At 28.0% G+C, this 18,969-nt stretch overlaps 7 protein-coding genes and 1 long non-coding RNA gene across 11 annotated transcripts in view; 3 read left to right on the forward strand and 5 right to left on the reverse strand.

The window, feature by feature from the left end:
• Positions 1-254: 254 nt before the first annotated feature.
• On the reverse strand, positions 255-1,763 carry LOC117208572. Its single transcript, XM_033449802.1, has 2 exons — positions 886-1,763; positions 255-470 (listed from the first exon to the last, which is right to left on the reverse strand). The coding sequence occupies exons 1-2, from the start codon at positions 1,460-1,462 to the stop codon at positions 391-393; spliced, it is 657 nt and encodes a 218-aa protein (XP_033305693.1). The 5' UTR covers positions 1,463-1,763; the 3' UTR covers positions 255-390.
• Positions 1,764-2,051: 288 nt separating this feature from the next.
• On the forward strand, positions 2,052-2,533 carry LOC117208576. Its single transcript, XM_033449807.1, has one exon. It carries the CDS (start codon positions 2,193-2,195, stop codon positions 2,472-2,474), a length of 282 nt encoding a protein of 93 aa, XP_033305698.1. The 5' UTR covers positions 2,052-2,192; the 3' UTR covers positions 2,475-2,533.
• On the forward strand, positions 2,236-7,223 carry LOC117208566 (probable RNA helicase armi). The gene is made up of 7 exons (XM_033449788.1): positions 2,236-2,446; positions 2,540-3,391; positions 3,585-4,464; positions 4,611-5,464; positions 5,718-6,287; positions 6,363-6,608; positions 6,684-7,223. The coding sequence occupies exons 2-7, from the start codon at positions 2,570-2,572 to the stop codon at positions 7,044-7,046; spliced, it is 3,735 nt and encodes a 1,244-aa protein (XP_033305679.1). The 5' UTR covers positions 2,236-2,446; positions 2,540-2,569; the 3' UTR covers positions 7,047-7,223.
• A 263-nt stretch (positions 7,224-7,486) lies between these two features.
• On the reverse strand, positions 7,487-10,824 carry LOC117208568 (eukaryotic translation initiation factor 3 subunit E). 2 transcript variants are annotated; one of them, XM_033449798.1, is made up of 9 exons: positions 10,623-10,822; positions 10,439-10,555; positions 10,204-10,365; positions 9,912-10,034; positions 9,592-9,824; positions 9,380-9,497; positions 8,647-8,858; positions 8,322-8,559; positions 7,487-7,830 (listed from the first exon to the last, which is right to left on the reverse strand). In XM_033449798.1, the coding sequence occupies exons 1-9, from the start codon at positions 10,710-10,712 to the stop codon at positions 7,801-7,803; spliced, it is 1,323 nt and encodes a 440-aa protein (XP_033305689.1). In that variant the 5' UTR covers positions 10,713-10,822; the 3' UTR covers positions 7,487-7,800. The 2 variants fall into 2 exon arrangements, with proteins under 2 accessions (XP_033305689.1, XP_033305690.1); XM_033449799.1 differs by having other exon boundaries at positions 7,493-7,830; positions 8,296-8,559; positions 10,623-10,824.
• Positions 10,825-11,325: 501 nt separating this feature from the next.
• Positions 11,326-13,634, forward strand: LOC117208570 (zinc finger CCCH domain-containing protein 15 homolog). Its single transcript, XM_033449800.1, has 7 exons — positions 11,326-11,564; positions 11,691-11,898; positions 12,086-12,324; positions 12,399-12,602; positions 12,729-12,903; positions 12,985-13,182; positions 13,252-13,634. The coding sequence occupies exons 1-7, from the start codon at positions 11,496-11,498 to the stop codon at positions 13,359-13,361; spliced, it is 1,203 nt and encodes a 400-aa protein (XP_033305691.1). The 5' UTR covers positions 11,326-11,495; the 3' UTR covers positions 13,362-13,634.
• Positions 13,635-13,981: 347 nt separating this feature from the next.
• Positions 13,982-15,403, reverse strand: LOC117208571 (dimethyladenosine transferase 1, mitochondrial). Its single transcript, XM_033449801.1, has 3 exons — positions 14,663-15,403; positions 14,421-14,574; positions 13,982-14,268 (listed from the first exon to the last, which is right to left on the reverse strand). The coding sequence occupies exons 1-3, from the start codon at positions 15,291-15,293 to the stop codon at positions 14,028-14,030; spliced, it is 1,026 nt and encodes a 341-aa protein (XP_033305692.1). The 5' UTR covers positions 15,294-15,403; the 3' UTR covers positions 13,982-14,027.
• Positions 15,068-16,221, reverse strand: LOC117208574 (cytochrome c oxidase assembly factor 3, mitochondrial). 3 transcript variants are annotated; one of them, XM_033449804.1, is made up of 3 exons: positions 16,176-16,221; positions 15,736-15,813; positions 15,068-15,660 (listed from the first exon to the last, which is right to left on the reverse strand). In XM_033449804.1, the coding sequence occupies exons 2-3, from the start codon at positions 15,743-15,745 to the stop codon at positions 15,368-15,370; spliced, it is 303 nt and encodes a 100-aa protein (XP_033305695.1). In that variant the 5' UTR covers positions 15,746-15,813; positions 16,176-16,221; the 3' UTR covers positions 15,068-15,367. The 3 variants fall into 3 exon arrangements, with proteins under 3 accessions (XP_033305695.1, XP_033305696.1, XP_033305697.1); XM_033449805.1 differs by lacking the exon at positions 16,176-16,221 and adding an exon at positions 15,936-16,074; XM_033449806.1 differs by lacking the exon at positions 15,736-15,813 and having other exon boundaries at positions 16,176-16,214.
• Positions 16,222-17,814: 1,593 nt separating this feature from the next.
• LOC117208577 overlaps positions 17,815-18,969 on the reverse strand; it is a 156,370-nt gene continuing 155,215 nt past the window's right edge. The window contains exon 4 of the long non-coding RNA XR_004487730.1: positions 17,815-18,959. This is a non-coding gene — a long non-coding RNA (uncharacterized LOC117208577). The remainder of the gene's footprint in view (positions 18,960-18,969) is intronic.

The raw sequence follows: 18,969 nt of genomic DNA on the forward strand, positions 1-18,969 counted from the left end.
TAAACTTTATAAATAACCTTGTATGTAACTTTATAAATAATTTTAATGAACGTATTTAGTGAAATAAATTGCGTGTTGCAGAAAAAATTTGGTGAAAATTTAGTTCAATATTTATGAAAATATGCTTTGTATGAAAAATGGTGAAATAGTCATTTTACTTACTTTTAATTTCATATATTTATGTATATATATAAACGTATTTGTAATTTTGAGTTATAGGTATTACTAAAGCATTGGAAGAAATCAACCTCATGTAATTTTTGCATAATGTATTCATAGTATTTCATTCTCTAATAAACATGAGATGTAAACATTTCTATTACATAAAATGTTATATTAGGTTCTTTCTTTTATGTTATATCTTTTTATTTGTCTTCACATGTATCTTCTCTATATAAATATATCTCCTTTAAATGTATCCTCATAAAATTTGCTTAATTTTTTCTTCCTTCTTCGTCGTCTTCTATTTTCTATATAAAAGAAGTTAATGTCTTAATTTTTCTATGTAATAATATCATGTAAGAAATGTTTATTGAAGATGTGCACAAGGAATAAGATTACTTCTCAAATTAAATTTATTAAAACTATGATAATATAAAAATATATCAAAATTTATTTTTTTTAATATTCTTTTCAAAAAAATTTAATAATTTTACAATAGACACCTTTTTGTACAAAAAAGAAATGAATGATTAAATTTATATTATTAAAAAAGAAAAATCACAATATCCATAGCGCATTCTTTATATTACTTCTTCTTAGCATTACTTGAACAAAATTAATCATCTTATTTTAGTATTTCTATATATAAAATAATTGAAAAAAAACTTAATTTTTTAAATGCTTTGCAATAATTTATATGCATAATTGAGACGAATCGTATACCTTTCTGTTTAGCAATTTTAATGTTCTTTTCCATTTCTGCCTTGTATATTTCTTGCTTTCTCTTCATCATAATGTCACGAGCAGCTGCTATTTCGTCTTCTAAATACCATCGGAGAGGTCCTCTGCATCGTTTACATATCATTAATTCACCCAAAGTTTCAATGTCTCTACCTCTATCTGGGGTTCTACCTTGGGTTCTATCTTCAGGGACTTTTACAGTACCCTCAAGTCTGGGGGTCCGGTACCTACGACGTCGATACGGTTGGGCATACGACTGGTTGCCCCAAATAACTTGTTGACCACTTCGATATTTACTCCGAAGTCCACCTCGTTGAGCATTTCTTTGGATACTTCGTTGTCTGAAAGATTGGATGTCGTCATGTTCTTGAAGGCGGAATTTAATATCAGGTCCTCCTTCGAGTGGACCGCTTGAAGGAAAAAGTGGCTCGGGCTCTTCTTTTAATGAGAGTAATTTTGGGTCGTAGTCTTTGATATCACAACAAAATCCATAAGGTTTTACTAAAAAATCATGCTGTGATGTACTAACATTAAGTTGTTTTACTCGGCTCTTTTTCATGTTTTCTTTTTGGTAATTTAATATTGACGTACTTTAAATTTAAGTAAAGAATATATTAAGCGAAAAAGGGAGAAGAATCATATTGGGTTCTTGTTAGAAATAGGTTTGAAAAATTTGAAAGAACTATCTAGGAGAATCATTGTTTTCGTGTTAAGTACGTGTAAGGGTTATTATAAAAATGTAATTAAAATAGTTATAACAAAAATTTTTATTGTTTTTAATTATTTACTGTAATGACTAGAGTATTAATCGTCAAAAATTAAATACTCAATATAGTTCACGAATTGAACTTTATGTTAAAAATCATTATTAATAATGTATATAAACAAAATATTTTTATCTTAACTGGTTGGAAATTTATCATCTTCATCATGTCTTGTAAAAAAAAATTTGTATCTTCTAAATATAATTTGCAATTAAAATAGGGTCAGTTAATATTAATAAGTACATAATTTTGTTTGGTTTGAATATACATATAGATTATAGACTGATATATTCTGCTAAAATTCTGTGTGTGTGTATATATATATATATATATATATATATATATATATATATATATATATATATATATCCTGATACATTTATACAGTAAACAGCGTTTGCTACATTTGATGTAAACGAGTGGTACCATTTTAGAAAAGAGAAAACTATATATATACAATTTAAAAATTACTAAACGGTATGTGTGATTTTGAAACGTTACTCATAACAAGTTATTCATAAAATTATGAATTCCTCTACTTTGTCATCTGGAAGTTTGAGCCACTCACCGGGACAAAGAGCTTCGGAATCTCAGGATTCAGAACTAACCTCTGTTGGGAATCAAACTTCGAAAATTTTGAATCAAATGAAATCCGAGTTACAGGAGCAAAAGCAACAGGATCGTCTACTTCGAGAGTTACACTTAAAACGCGTTCAATCATTAAGGAAAGAATTGGATTACATTAAGGCAACAGAGTGGAGATACCAGTCAATTGATCGGTATATCTTAATTATTCGAAGTTTTTAAGTTGCAAATACCTTTTTATATACAATGTTTACGTGAATTTTAATGACAAAAATAAATTTTCATAGGTACATGGATAGATATAATAGAAATTAAATATGTTTTCATTTATATGTACCCTTATAAAGTATGCTATAGGACATAGGTCATCCATTAAAGACGAACCAGATGAAGAAATAAACAATGTTATAGCTCGCATTGAAAATGTGTATAGAAAAGAAATAAAAGAAGATGAAAGTTTTAATACGGATGCAAGTTATTACAAAACAGGAAGTATTAGTTTTATTGCCACAGATTACATAGTAGTTGATGACTTTTATGTTTATGATATAAAAAACACTTCAATAAGTAACTTAAAAGTAGGTGATAAAGTTTCTTATTTGCTCTCACCAAAGCAAGACAATCTAGAAAAACAACACAAAATAAAAAAGATTTTTGTATTAAATGAATCATGGGATAATGAAGTAGAACATTCTGAGATTGATAGTACCAAACCAGAAACATTAACAAGATGTGTAATTGGAAAAGTTATAGAACGTAAGAATCGACTATTAGTTGTAGAACCTGACAACATCACTGTTGACTTGAATAAAGTACAATCTGATTTTATTCCTGTAATTGGAGACTGGTTACAGTTAGAGTCAGAAGTAGAAATCGATGAAATTTCTTACAATTTAAATGGAGAAATTTTAGAGATAAAAAGAATACAACCCTTACGATCAAAGTTAAATATTGGAACTGTAACTAGTTTTGATCCAACTAAAGGAGTTGGTGTTATTGAAAAGGATATTGTATTTAATAAAAACATATGTGATTCTGGTTACATTCCTTGTGTTGGTGATAAAGTAATAAGTGATAGTATTGAGAGTGATCAAGGACTTTATACATGGAGGTCATTGACTGTGGTTCCAGTATTTCAGGCAAGTTTAGCATTTGAAACAGAAAAGTTTCACAATTCACATTTCAAACAGAAATTGTTTTACAATTAATTTTTGAGAGTACATTAAATTGCATTTTCAATCAATTTTATAACTTAATAGCAACAAGAAAGATTACTTATAATAAAAAGTCTAGTAAAATGTAATTTTAATAAAAATAAATTTATTTTTTTAGGTCTCTAAAGAAGCTAATTTACCAACATTAAATAATACTTCATATAAGTTAAAAAAGGATTTAAATGAACTTGTAAAAAATAAATGCGGTATTGTTATAAGTGATAATATAAATATTGATTTAAATGTACGAGAGGAAAAAAATTTAACAATTACTATAGAAAATGTAGGTAATACTACTCATGTATTGCGTAAAGGTTGTTTCATGATAAAAAAAAGCCACTCTCAACTAATATTAATTCAACCAATTACTCCTAATACAGTTTCAGTATTAAATCCTTCTGATAAATTAACTTATATATTTAAATGTACAGCAAAATTTATTGGTACAAGCAAAGAATTATTTATCTTTAAGTTCAAAGATTTTGAAATTGGACGATTTTTTAACATTACTGTTAAACCTAAAGCTATACAAAACAAGTCAAATTCTAAAAGTAGTAGTTATAAAACTAATTATGTACCACACCAAGATGAATGGAATGAAGCTACATACATTCCAGGTATTCGTCCATGTAAACCACCATCATTTATTAAAGTGCGAAACGTGATATACAAAGTTCCTAAGCTTTATTGGGATGTAATATCAAAGTGCATAAATGAAAGAAAATCACAAACTGAGTGTAAATATGATATAGAAAATGCTATATCTTGTTTGTCAAATAGACTTTCTTTTCAATCATATAGAGATCGGTTTCATGCTTTATTATATCTGGAAGAAATTGCTCAAACGATAAATATGCAACGATACAATATAAGTAGCACAGTAATGAGACACTGTGGAGAATATTTGGTTATGGAAGTGCCAGGGCTTGCAGAGAAACGTCCTTCTCTTCTTGTTGGTGATAGGGCCATAGTATCTTTCAAGTGGGATAGTTCTCAAGGTATGTTATAAAATTTAAAATGAAACTGCATTATAAAATTTTATACCATAATATGGTTGATGTTTATATTAATCAGTAGTTATTATTATTTATTTTAATTATTTTATAATTTTTTTATTTATAAATTTTAATAATGTTCGAAATAGGAAAATTAAAATATGAAGGATTTATTCACAAAGTTACAAACTTGGAAATTTTTTTGAAATTCAATTGCCAATTTCATCAAAAATATAATTATGAAGATTGTCAAGTAACATTTAAATGTTCACGATCAGCCATACAACGTTGTCATAATGCAATTGATATGGCTACAAATCGTCTTGGTCAGAACTTTTTGTTTCCCACTCATGTAATTGAAAAAGAATCTCAGTTAGATCTTGAAGAACTTGAAGCAAAAGATAAGTCAATTTCTAAGTTACTAACTCGTCCGCGGACTGATTCTGTATCGTCAGAATCTTCTTCCACTAGTACTACATCTACAAGTAATAAATCTAATATGTCAAAATCATTTACAAAAATGTCAGTTGTACAACGATTATTTAATGTTGAACCTATTGAACAAAATAGGGAAAATACAATAGAACCTGATGTAAAAGACAAACAATGTATTGAAACAAAAAGTGAAGCAAATGTTACGAAAAATTCAATAAATACAGCAATACAAAATTCAAAAGAGACATCAATTTCTTCCTATAGTAGTGAATTACAACCAATTATTTCACAAGTACGAAAACGAAAGTTGCTTTGGTTTAATAAAAATTTGAATCATTATCAAAAAGAAGCTGTAAGAAACATTTTAAAAGGACATGCACGACCATTGCCTTATGTAATATTTGGACCACCTGGTACAGGAAAAACCATTACTCTTTGTGAAACAATTCTGCAAATCTTATCAACTATACCTGAAAGTCGATTATTAGTTGCAACACCATCTAATAGTTCAGCAACTCTTATAGCAGAAAGACTTTTAGATAGTGATATACTTAAACCTGGTGATATGGTATATATTAAATTTACATAATCCCATTCTACTGTAATTTTACATGGATTTAATTCAAACTTTTAATAAATAACAATAACAGAACAAAAATAGTTTCACAAATAAATTTGAAGATAATTAACATTGATATTGTATTGATTTTTCATATTTTCTGTTTAATTCTGTTTACACATACTATCTTATTTGAAAGTTGCAATAAAAGTATAAACTATAAACTTTTTAAATTTAATTTAAATACTTTCCTTTTTTTTAGGTACGACTCATAGCTTATCATTGTTTGAGTAGTGATTCTATACCTAGTAAATTATTGCCATATTGTGCTACAGCAGAATTAGCAGATGAAACAACAATTGAAACGCCAAAGTATAATGGAGTGGGACTAAAATTAAATTGTACTATGAGTATACTTGGACGTCATAGAATTACTATTGGTACCTGTACTGCGCTAGGAATATTAAATAATATGGGCTTTCCTCATGGACATTTTTCACATATATTAGTTGATGAGGCTGGTCAAGCAACAGAACCAGAAATTATGATTCCACTTAGTTTTATTCGTTGTGACTATGGGCAAGTAATTCTCGCAGGTGATCCACTACAACTTGGCCCAGTTGTACAAAGTGAAATAGCGAAGAATTTTGGTTTAAACGAATCATTTTTATCACGATTGCTACGTCATTTTCCTTACCAAAAAGATCCTAATGGCTTTGAAACATGTTATGATCCTCGACTTGTTACAAAGCTTGTTATAAATTATAGAAGTTTACCAGAAATACTAGAATTATCAAGTTCATTATTTTATGATTCTGAATTAAAAGCACAGGTACATTTATCTATATTATCGATGACTCGTTTCTTAAGTTTATATCATGGTAATTAAGAAAAATAATGTTTTTAGGTATCCTCTAAAACAAGTAAAGAAGCCAGACTTTTACAAATATTAGCTACTGAATTGCCAAAGAGAAAGGATACACCACCAGCTATAATTTTTCATGGTGTAAATGGCGAAAATTGTAAAGATGATGACAATCCAAGCTGGTATAATCCTGAAGAAGCAACTCAAGTATATCTTTATCTACTAAAGTTATATAAATGCGGTATTTCACCTGATGATATTGGAATTATAACTCCTTATCAAAAACAGGTAATATAATTGAACATAATTTGTCAAAAACATCTATAAAATTATTTTATACTTTATTCATTAATTACTTAACAGGTTCTTCAAATTCGTGAATTACTCATGGAATTAGATGTGGAATTACCAAAAATTAGTAGTGTTGAAGGATTTCAGGGTCAAGAGCGTAATGTTATCATCATTTCAACTGTGCGCTCTTCAATTAATTTTATAAATGAAGATATTAAACACTCTCTTGGATTTGTTGCATGTCCTCGAAGACTTAATGTTGCAATTACACGAGGTCGTGCTTTGGTTATCATTTTAGGAAATCCTACACTTTTAGCCCACGATCCTTATTGGAGGAGTGTGTTAATATATTGCATCAATCATGATTCTTATACTGGTTGTAGTTTCGGTTTTCCCGAAGATATAGAACATTCTTGGATAGAAACAAATGATTAGCTACTGATGAAATTAGCAACTTATTATTCATGACAATATTCATTAATATCGCGTCTTTTAATTTACCGAAATATCTGTTATTCAATCATAAAATTACATTTTCTCTAACATACAGTATTTTATGTCCATACATCTTTTTACAAAGAAATAAATGATACTGTTAATATTATTAGAATATGTATGTTGAAAACTATATTATTTTCGTATAAATTAATAGAAATTTTTAATGTAAAATACCTATCTCTAACATTAAAATTTTTTAAAATGATAAGTTTATATTTTTTAACTTCCATTTATTTTGATAAGTTTGATTGTTAATTTCTTTATATCATTGTATGGATCAAAACAATATATTTATTTTTTAGATTAAATAGGAATCTTTTGTTAGAGAGCTGACTTAAAGGTACTTGAAATGAGATACATTAAAAAGAATTACTGAATTATACTTCTTTTTAACACGTTTCTTATAATGAAATGTGCCGATACATGTTACAAACAGTACAATGGTTTTTATGTTGTAATGTACACACATATATTTATACAATGTTCCTACAAATATATTTTTATTCATTCAATTTAATCTTTTAAAGAAAAATGTATGAATAAAAATATATTCGTTTCACGTTAGAACTCCGGCTTCCGCTTACATGCATAGAATTGAATTATTTCACTCCGCGTGTTTCGCTTTTAGGTTGGGGTTGAATTAAACAATTGGATGTTTTTAAACAATATCCCTGCATATTGCATCATGATGTCATAAGTCCAGATTCCACGAAATTTGGTACTGCAAAAAATAAAACAGTTTGCTATAATGTGTACAAGAAAAAGAAAACGAATTACATTTAGAGAGAGAAAATTTTTTTGTGCTTTTGATCTATGCATATATGAATGATTTGATGAATGGATAATACCTTGGATATTGTATAGGATACGATTCAATTACAGTGTAATTCTTAGTATAATAGCTTAATTTGAAAAAAATTAATGAACAAGTATTAGTATAATATGCCTCTCCTTTTATTCTCATTATATGAAAGTAAAGTGTATATTATATAATAATGTAATTGTTAAGAAAGCAATTATGTAATAATTAAAAAAATTTAGTAAAAAAGGAATGAATATTTAAGAATATTTATATGTAAAGTGTGATTTCTTGATGGAGAGAATCATAATCATTTTGAGTTAATCAGGTGACTGAAAAAAGCGAAAAAATACTGATGTATGAAAAATGATTGTGAATGATACTGACCTTAGTTAGTTCCACACTATACTTACAGGGTCTTGATTCTTAGCTTTTAGTTTCCGTTCAATTAAATTTTCTAATGCTTCACTACGAACACTTAAAGTTTCAATTTTCTCGACTAATTGTTGATAAGGAGATGCGGGCTGTCCACCCATTACAACATGCCCTAATTTGCTGTCTATTTTGGCATCTAGTCGTGCATTACGAATTAGATTAACGATCCAACATTCTGCTACATCTGCTTTCATATTAAGCTTTTCTGCAAGCATTCTGTAATATAAAAATGTATTAACGAATTATAAAAATATATTCCAATATTTCAATGTACATAATTAAAAACATAAAATTATTATATACCCAATACTTATACATTGATGTATTCTACAAAATGTTTCGAAGATCATTAAACGTGCGTTCTCTACAAATTCGCTCAGTAATGCAATTAAGAAAAAGTCATTAAATACAACTGTTTGACATTCTTGTAGTTTTTGTCTTGCTCCATCAAAATCAAAATTGACATATAAATGTTCTAGAAATTCTGTGATGGGGTCACGATATGTATAAGATTCCTGTAAAGAATAAACAATAATTAATACGTCTTAAGATTATGTGTAACTTAAAAATATTTGGTAAATATTCACGAAAAGAGAGCCATTTATAATTTCGGTAATTTTGAAATATATTGTAAATCTTAGCATATTGAACAATTTTTTCTTATGCATGTAACCGGCGATCAGCCTTAGTATTCAAGTTATGTGCAAAAATATCCGGTCGCTCGGCTTTGTTTTTTAAGCTGAGTTGGATTACTATGTAGTATTATTAATTCGATCGCCGAGAATAAATATAAACAATACTGAGCAACCAAATTAATATTACTATGTACTAACCCAAACCAGTTTGAAAAGTAGGGCAGAGCAACTGGATATTTTTGCATATAAATTGAAAACTGAAACAAACCGTTGGTTATATGTATAGGGAAAAGTTGTTTGAAATGTCGAGCTTTACAACATATTTAAAAATCAACAAAATCGGAAATGGCTCCTTTTTTGTGGATATTTACCAAATATTCTAATAAAGAATTACTACAAACCTGCTGTATTACTTTTACAAGATCTTTCAAGATAGATCGCCTGGAACGATTAACGATGACAGCAGCTGCTAAATATCTCAATATATGAGGACACATTGTCTGAATTGCGTTTAGGTAACTGTAAAACAACAAATGCGCATAATTTTATATCCTTTATCATACTTAAAGTATATTATGTTAGTAATACAATACTTATAAAAATATTCACATACTGTGGTCTATAAAGAAACATTTCTACGATTAAATCTCTGCCTTTCACATGATTAAAAAATACAAATAAACTCCAATGAATAAGCCATGTTCTTTGTTGTAATACTTGAAGAGAATTTCCTATGACATTGCTATCAATGTATTCTCTTAATTTGTTTACATCCTCTAATGCAGTTTCCCAATTTTGCACTAGAATTTCTGATGCCAGTTTGCCCCAAAGTACATTTAAATAATTCTAAAAATTACAAATGTCTGCTTTATTATCTTAAAAATAATATAAATTAATCTATTTGTATCAAACATATAACTATTATATCATTACCTTATCAGTTGGTGGCATTATAAGCATATAAAAATATAAATATGATGTAGAAACAGAATAATTGCCACATTCATAACGATATTTTGCTAATTTCACGAAACTATCCATCATTTCCACTCTAAACTATAAAAAGATAATATATGTAAATTAAAATAGATTTGTTAAAATATATAAGAGATACATAAATACTATACATAAAAACTTGATAGAAAAATGTTTTTTAATATTTTTTATGTTAATTTGTTAGATTTATACAAAAATAAGATACCGTATGTGGTTTCATTTCACTTACCTCAGATTCTTGAGTAAGATAATTGTTCAATGCTTTAGAATCTCGCATATTTTCCATTTTCTTCATAACTTCTTCATTATTCATAAGTTGCACAACGACAGACACATTATTTTGTAAAATACCAAGTTCTTGTAGTACATCTGCACGACGAGCTTTCAATTCCTACAATTTGAAGTTCTCAATCATGCTTTTTATTTATAAACATATAATTATCACTTATTAAATTTATTTGTACCTCTGGCACTTCTAAGTTAGGATAAAGCTGTTTCCGAATGTCAATTGTATAATCTATCATATTTGTTTTGCTAAGAATATCGAGCTTAGCTTGAAGTAATTCGTCCTCATCGTAAATCTAAGAAGCACAAGTGTATTATAACCAAACTGTCTAAAGCAAAAATATTCTTTTTTTTTTATTATACCTGTTTTGCAGATAGGAATTCCAAAAGTGGAAAAACTAAATGCCGGTCAAGATATTGACCTATACGTGATGTTAAATCGAATTTCGCCATTTCAGATCTTAAAGAAAATCGGATTAAAGCGATTCTAACCACAATCTACGGATAAGAAAGGAATTGAACACGCTCCACGTTAGCGTCGAAGAACATAGAATATACAGAGCGGAAAGATTTAACCCAACAAATGGATTGCGTTATACGTACTATGATTTGTCAAATGATGTATTATAACATATTATATATCTTTAATTACTTTATGTTAATATAATATTTCTAACATCAATGTTAAACAGATAAGTAAGGAAATATGTAATATTCTATTCGATTTTTAATTTATGCTATAAAGTACTTATTATGAAATGATCAAAAGGTAAGTAGAGTCAGATACAGTAATAACATTTATAGATACATTTTTAACATAGTTTTATTATACAACTTTATTATGAGTCTAATACTATACTACATCAACGCTTTATACTTTTATAAATAATAATTAAATGATAATGTATTATAATTACTACTTATGTTTGATGAGGTCGAAATTTCGAATTAAAAAGAATATTTCTAAAATAAAATTTATGGATAAATATATTTATATAAGATAGAACTTGCTGAATAAAAAAGTTTAATGTGTCCAGTTCGTTTATTATCGTTCACACTTTCTTATATACAGAATATGTATTTTATGGTCCATTTCGTGTTACTACTACATTTACATTTATAAATGTATACGTGTATGAATTGTTCCATGATTCAGAAGTAAATTTCTGTACATTTGTATCTTCTGTTATTAAATTTTCTATATTTGCTATCCGTAAATACAGAAAAGCGAATGAAATGCCACCCAAAAAGGCACCAGCTCCCAGTAAGAAGGCGGAGCAGAAGAAAAAAGAGAAAGTTATTGAGGTATTTAAATACAAACATTTATAACCTTAAAATACCATATTCTTTATTTTAAACATGTATATGAGATTTGTACTGAGGTTTGTTACTCTTCATATTTTTTCACTTAAATATTAATTTTTCTTCTAGGATAAGACTTTTGGTATAAAGAACAAGAAAGGTGCCAAACAACAGAAATTTATTCAGCAAGTAGAGAAGCAGGTAAAATCAGGTGGTGTTAATTCACGGAAATTAGAAGATCCTAATATTAAAAAACTTGAAAAAGAAAAAAAATTAAAGGAGCAGAAAGAATTAGCTCTCATATTTAAACCTGTGCAAACACAAAAAATAGATAAAGGTATTAACTGAGTAAGGTTATTGCAGCACTTAGTTAAAAGATATAATACAATTATCAAGAATTGTTTGAATATATTACATTAGCATAAGTTCTAATATTCACAGTTATTTTATCGTTTTATTATTTTTATCTTATTATAGATAAACACAAAAAGAACATAACAAAATAGTTATTTACTTTTTTGCAGGAACTGATCCTAAATCAGTAGTATGTGCATTCTTTAAACAAGGACAATGTACAAAAGGTGATAAATGCAAATTTTCTCATGATTTAAGTATAGAAAGAAAAGCAGAAAAACGTTCATTATACTGTGATATGAGAGATGATGATAAAGAAACTGATACCATGGATAAATGGGATGAAGATAAATTGAAAGAAGTTGTTGAGAAGAAGCATGGCAGTGGTAATCGTCCAACAACAGATATTGTAAGCTCAAATTCATAATATTTTGCTACTAGTTTTTTGAAAAATGAGAAAGTAAATAATATGTTTAATTTTAGATTTGTAAACATTTCCTAGAAGCAGTTGAAAAATCAAAATATGGTTGGTTTTGGGAATGTCCGTCGGGGCAAAAATGTATCTACAGGCACGCATTACCACCAGGTTTTGTCCTTAAGAAAGATAAAAAGAAAGAAGATAAAAAAGATGAAATTTCTTTAGAAGATTTAATTGAAACAGAAAGAGCCAATTTGGGACCAAATCAAGTATGAATATATTTTAATAATCTATAAAACAATATAATATGAACTTTTATATTTATATTTCATAAATATTTTTAGTATTTAATATATTTTCTTAAAATGTATAATTTGTTTGACATTTTCTGGCAGACTAAAATAACATTAGAGACATTTTTGGCATGGAAGAAGAGAAAACTAAAAGAAAAGAAAGAGCAAGCACTGAAAGATGAAGAAAAAAGACGGAACGATTACAAAGCGGGACGTCAAGTTGGTATTTCTGGCAGAGAAATGTTCTACTTTAATCCTGAGCTTGCAGCTGGAGATGGTATTTTTCTTTATTGTTTTATATCTTACATATTTTATGTTCTTAGCACATGTATAAAATTTACTTTGAAAATATTTTTAGGCATTGACGATGGAGACGAAGCAATATCTAGTTATGTCCGCGAGGAAGATGAGACTGAAGAGAAAGTAGAATATAGAGAACTTGACATGGACAGACTCGCACTTGAAGCTAGTGAAATTGATACTTCTGGAATAACTGTAGCTGGTGCAGATCGGTTGAAAAATAATAAAGATATAAACAACGAAAGCGGCTCCACTGGTTTGTAGAAAATATATTCAATGTTTTAAAATAATATTTTGAGATTAATAACTTATATTATTATGGCAGTTACTGTTGGTGAAGGTGCAGCTGCATTAGCAATTAATGAAAACCTATTTAAAGAGGAAGATTTAGAAGGCTTAGAAGAAGAATTAGAAGGTTTAGATTTAGAAGAGTGATTCAACTATCATGTTCAAATTCTTCCTTTTATTCAGTGTCTTCTGTATCTTTACAATATATGTATTATTAAAATATTATACATACATTTACTAGTACAAAATGTTATGTATCTTGTATATTACTACTTACATCTTATACTCTATTTTCAAGCAATATACATACACATAATGTAATGTAAAGAGCTGGTCTCGTGCAAATTACTTGAAATTGAAATTAATGTATTTTAATGTAATTATGATTTTTAATTTTTTACGATAAAAAATATAACCGAATTCTTTATTATTGCATTCATAAATTATTTAGTGTTTCTATGAGAAAAAGATATAAGTTGGAAAATATATAAAATTGTTACAATCGTGGAAGTATTTAAAATAATAGTTGTTAAATTACTTTTAATAACGTAATTGCGGATTTAAAATTGATAGGTTAACCTGGTAAAATTAAAATTTAATGTGATAACGAGACTGGCAAATGGAACGAATCATATTTTCAAAAATATTTACACGTATAATTATTAACAGCAGTATAAATATTAAATAATTTATAAATTCTTTTGATTTATTAAAACATTCATGATATATGTGAATAAAAGTAAACATAAAAAAGTATAGCAAAAATGAAATTATTGTTATTTATGTTTATTTTACAAGATTTCAAGGCAAATTTTAGTCTGTACATTCCACGACTTCTATATCCTTTGTATTAGATAATGATACTATGCGGCGTGATGCACGATATTCATAAAAATTTATTTCTGGGTGCTTTTCTAATAAATATTTATATGCACTAACAAGTTTATCAATATCCTCTACTGTAAGTTGCATTGGTCTTGTTTGTGGGTCCAAATCAGAAAGTTTATACATCATTTGTCCCAATTCTTTCCGATATTCTAGAGGAAATAATGTTCTGAAATGTATATAAAAATTTCAGAATTGTATTACTGAATTCTATAATTCTTTTCATTACTCTTATAACTATTTTTTATCAATATAAAATATGATAATATATAAAGGATAAATTGTTGAATGTAAAAATATTTTTCTGTGATCTTTACTTACTCTATACCTCGTATACTGTATTTTTGACGAAAACTAAAAATGTGTCGTGTAACTTTCTCAAAAATTGTAAATTCATGTTTTGTACGTGGAACAGTTAAAGGTGCAAATGTTACAACACCAACATCAACATCCGGTTTAGGAACAAAGGAACTACCTATTTTTAGCAAAAATAAATGTATTAAATTTTTTATGAACAAAAAATGTAAAAATTAAACAACCTAAAAAGATCTGAATTAATATACCTGGTATAATAAAATGTAATATTGGTTTTGTCCAAGCTTGTGCCATTACAGATAATCTACATCTTTGTAAATCTGATGGTTCAGCTACTAATCGTTCAGCAACTTCTTTTTGAAATGTTAATGTCATTCTAGTTCTTCCAAATTCCCAAGGGCCAGTTTTTTCACAAACTGCATGTAGCCACTTTATTATCAAAGGTGTTGATATATTAAATGGTAAATTACCAATTAATCTAATTCTTGGACTTTTATCTGTCCAAGCTTTTGCTTCAGTTCGTGGGAGAACAGTAGTCATGTTAAACCTCATTATGTCATCAAAAATAATTTCCATGTTACCATTAACCGCTGCAAAAGCATCTGCCAACATTTCTAACGTCGGCTCAAATCTTTTGTCTTTTTCTACGACAATTACTTTATTTGGTTGATGCTTTAAAATAGATCGAGTTAGTCCACCAGGACCAGGACCAACTTCTAATACATGACAATCAGAGAGATTTCCTGTTTTTCTTATTATTTTATCTGACAAATTTTGATCTAAGATAAAGTTTTGAGAAAGCTGTTTCACTGCACGCAATTTATATATTTTTAACAAATCTTTTATACTTGGTAAAGGTGGTAACCTTAGAGTTGACATAGTTCTTTTTTTATTTGTATTTAGATAATATGTAGGTAAGAGTAATGTCTTATATGATACAAATACAAATAATTTTAAGCGACGTTAGCTTTTGAACTAGGTTTTTCAATTATTTTTTCGGGTTCATATAGATCATTTAAAAATGTTTCCTGTTTTACAGCATATATGGTATACAGATAAATTCCTAAAGATAAACCAGCTAGAGCAAAACCTGCTTTTGCACACTTGTTACGTCTTTTTGCATATTGGGATGCTCTTTGAATAGCTGCTTCTTCTGCTTGTTTCATATATATTATATCACTATATTTTAATTTACTTTTATCTCTTACAAGATCTAATTTTGGCATCAAGTCACTATCTTTCTCATCTGTAACAAAACTAATATAAATAAATAGAAAATTTGATAATGTAATACTTAACAAACATTAATCTCGCCATTCACCGGATTGCATTGTATAAATTTCTCCTTTTTTTGATAAGCAATCACACTACTGTGGTTATTATTTTCGCGTTTTTGTTTCTGTTAAAAGAAATGATTATATAATTATAAAACACAACTTCACATAACCTTTATCAGCTCAGCCTAGCTTTATAAAAAATTACTATACTGATGTAATATACGTAAATTCTGTATTCACTCACAAGACTATAGCAGTACTTTCACCTTAATTAATAACAAAATATCTTATACGTAATTTCTTTTGTGGAAACTTTGTAAAAGTTATGATATAATACAGTTTTTCTTAATTTAAATAGTATTTTTCAATACTATTTATTATATATATCTAAAAAAATATAGAATTACATATACTATATATTTTTTTACAGAAACTCAATAATCACATTTACAGAATATATCATATTTCCATTTTTTTCACTTACCTTCGATCATTTGGTTTATTTCAAGTTTCAGCGCATGCGTTCAATTCATATATATATATACACACACACACACAACCACACACACAACGCCCCCCCCCACACACGCGCGCGCACGCACGCACGCACACACACACATACATACATACATGTATTGAAGCTTATGTAAGATAATACAAAACAGGATTATGTTAGAAAACATTTTTTTAAAATACTAGCTTGATTATTAGTTATTAATATGAATACAAAATATAAAAATATACAGAAAGCATAAATTTAATTCATTAATTGTCTATTAGTATGCATACATGCCGTAATGTCTCTATTGTAATATGTACACAACATGTACGTATGTAAATATTTACATTGCCAAAATGTTATAAGAAAAATGATGTTTTCTTTATTTAATATTCTTAATAATGAAAAATTATAGATTTCTGTTGATGATATAAGAATTAACATAAAAATAGTCTTCCAAAGAATAAGTTGTAAAATGTCCAGGAGGCTAAATATTATCTTAATATATTTGGAAAACATTCGTATGAATAATTTAACATATATAGTTGATAAACAAGTATTTGTTTACATTACTAAATTAATTTTTCGTTTTCGCATATTTTTCACGAAAGAAATTATCCGGTACAAAATTTATCGTACTATAGCTTTATCTGTTTGGACCTAAGGCGCTTCGTCGAGAGATTCTCGTGTAATCACATAGTTACTTCAATTTCCTTGATAATCCTTTCGCATTACTGTTACGAATTACTGTCGGCACCAGTTTCACGACAGCAAACTTGCATCTATGATAATCAGAATTCGCGATTTGTATAACTTCTTCTGATTTACTTCAAAACATTGATTATTTACAAAGTATACATATTCTCTAATGAATTTAATTTTACTTTATATATTTAACCATATTTTAAATAAAACTAAAAGGAAATGAATGTATGTTGACTAGAATTAATGCATTTTTAATTAGTATTGATTTTTTAATTGGGATATTATAATATATAGGTTATATTTGCGTATAAAAATATGCATCGACGAATATATTTTTACGATTTTGATGAATATTATCAAATCAATGATAAAAATCAGTAATTTCAGCTAAGTTAATTTTAAATTACAATTGCATTTGTTCAATATTAATATACACCACGAATATTCCCTGCTGCATTATTGATTTTTCCATTGTACTTTCCGAAGATCACAAATTTCATTAATTTTTACATATTTTATTAATGGCGTACAAGTCTTAAAATATTGAAATATCGTTGAATACTTTACCTAAATATTTTCCTGCGATTATGTTTCAGCATATTTTAGGCTTAACTAAGTATTTTTCTTTCTATGTAGTTATACCTACTAATTTTTGTACATGATTATTCGACAACCTAAAAATGAAGTTTCAAGTATTTATATTATTTAGCAGAAATTACTATTATTTTCTTTTTATAGCATATTTAACAGTAATACGTAATGTTGCGAATGTGTTAACTAAACTGCTTATTAGCTATGTTAGTTATGCATTAAATATAGCAATGCAATGGACGTTAATATATCTTCTAAATTATAAATACTCGTATAGTTTCAAAATGTTTCATGCTTTTAAATTTACAGGATTATAATAAACAAATATCTGTTATTTTTCCTTCACTTCAACAACAAATTTTTGCTACGTTATTGTGTTAATGTTTCAAACTAAAAGTTTGTGTTTTACGAAAGGTAGTTTGCTAATATTAATAATAGTAATATGTCGTATCTAATCAAATCCAAAATTTGCCATTTCGATTCCATATACGTCATACGTCAATTGCATGTTTTTAAATCGATTAGTTGATTACGTAATTCATACCTAACCAGTTGGCTACCTAATTACACGTTGAACGCTATTGAAATAATCAATAATCGGTAACGCAATTCGGTTTAAATAAATAATGACGACACAAAAATGAATTACAAAATCAATATACTAGAAACGTCTAAGTACGAGATTATAGCGAAACGGCGAGTAGTGGTGTGAGATCTGAAACAGTTCGAATCTCTATCGTGTATGCGGCGACAAATTTGAATAACTTCGAATAGGATTCGAAGCTTAAAACTCGTAAAAGTCTCTATTGAGTCTTGAATCATAATTCGAATTGTTTCGGATCCCATTGCTACACGCCGCCATCCTCGCCACTCGTCGCTGCTACTATATTCGTAACTTAATAAAAAATACATAAAATGAAATAAAATAAGACAAGATAAACAATTTGCAAAAGGATAAAGCTGTGATCGAAAAGTTTTCAACAAAAAAAAAAAAAAAAAATTCGTTGCACGCTAAACTACCAATTACGAACTACCAATTACTAATAAAGTAAGTATTTAGGTACTGATAACTTATTAACTACAGCGCTAATTACGACGTAATTAGTACCTAATTGTCGAAACTGAAGTTGGGGCATTGTTAGCGGATTTTAAAATGGCTGTGGTTGAGGCAGTGGATTAGGTATTCAAGAGACAGCTTCATAAGCTGCCACACGATGTTCGTGCATTGCGTTTTTTAAAGAGAACCTCAGGCAGTTGTGAGAAGATCTGCGACCCAGCTCGACAATGCAAGATAAGGGAATGCCCGTGGGATCTTCTAGACGTGCTTTCGAGAATGACTCACGGGTATACCATGGGTATAGTGCTGAAGTCTGACACTGCTTGGAAAGATCTCCTCGGACTATAGTGTCAGTTTATTCTGTATACATCTCTAATAAGGTAGACACGTAAGTACGATGATCTTCAATGTGTTGCCTAAAACAGA

This window comes from Bombus bifarius, unplaced genomic scaffold, assembly GCF_011952205.1.
Source record: "Bombus bifarius isolate JDL3187 unplaced genomic scaffold, Bbif_JDL3187 scf7180000008140, whole genome shotgun sequence".
Taxonomy (NCBI): domain Eukaryota; kingdom Metazoa; phylum Arthropoda; class Insecta; order Hymenoptera; family Apidae; genus Bombus; species Bombus bifarius.

Coding starts and splice junctions, on each gene's coding strand:
- LOC117208572 (XM_033449802.1), bottom strand. CDS start 1,462: ATGAAAAAGAGCCGAGTAAAACAACTTAATGTTAGTACATCACAGCAT. Junction 471..885: donor TAAAATTGCTAAACAGAAAG/GTATACGATTCG, acceptor TCTTTTATATAG/AAAATAGAAGACGACGAAGA.
- LOC117208576 (XM_033449807.1), top strand. CDS start 2,193: ATGAATTCCTCTACTTTGTCATCTGGAAGTTTGAGCCACTCACCGGGA.
- LOC117208566 (XM_033449788.1), top strand. CDS start 2,570: ATGTTTTCATTTATATGTACCCTTATAAAGTATGCTATAGGACATAGG. Junction 5,465..5,717: donor TACTTAAACCTGGTGATATG/GTATATATTAAA, acceptor CCTTTTTTTTAG/GTACGACTCATAGCTTATCA. Junction 6,288..6,362: donor ATTCTGAATTAAAAGCACAG/GTACATTTATCT, acceptor TAATGTTTTTAG/GTATCCTCTAAAACAAGTAA.
- LOC117208568 (XM_033449798.1), bottom strand. CDS start 10,712: ATGGCGAAATTCGATTTAACATCACGTATAGGTCAATATCTTGACCGG. Junction 10,556..10,622: donor AATTCCTATCTGCAAAACAG/GTATAATAAAAA, acceptor TGTGCTTCTTAG/ATTTACGATGAGGACGAATT. Junction 8,560..8,646: donor CATCAATGTATAAGTATTGG/GTATATAATAAT, acceptor TTTATATTACAG/AATGCTTGCAGAAAAGCTTA.
- LOC117208570 (XM_033449800.1), top strand. CDS start 11,496: ATGCCACCCAAAAAGGCACCAGCTCCCAGTAAGAAGGCGGAGCAGAAG. Junction 12,325..12,398: donor ATCGTCCAACAACAGATATT/GTAAGCTCAAAT, acceptor GTTTAATTTTAG/ATTTGTAAACATTTCCTAGA. Junction 12,603..12,728: donor CCAATTTGGGACCAAATCAA/GTATGAATATAT, acceptor ATTTTCTGGCAG/ACTAAAATAACATTAGAGAC.
- LOC117208571 (XM_033449801.1), bottom strand. CDS start 15,293: ATGTCAACTCTAAGGTTACCACCTTTACCAAGTATAAAAGATTTGTTA. Junction 14,575..14,662: donor ATTACATTTTATTATACCAG/GTATATTAATTC, acceptor TGCTAAAAATAG/GTAGTTCCTTTGTTCCTAAA. Junction 14,269..14,420: donor TACAGTATACGAGGTATAGA/GTAAGTAAAGAT, acceptor TATACATTTCAG/AACATTATTTCCTCTAGAAT.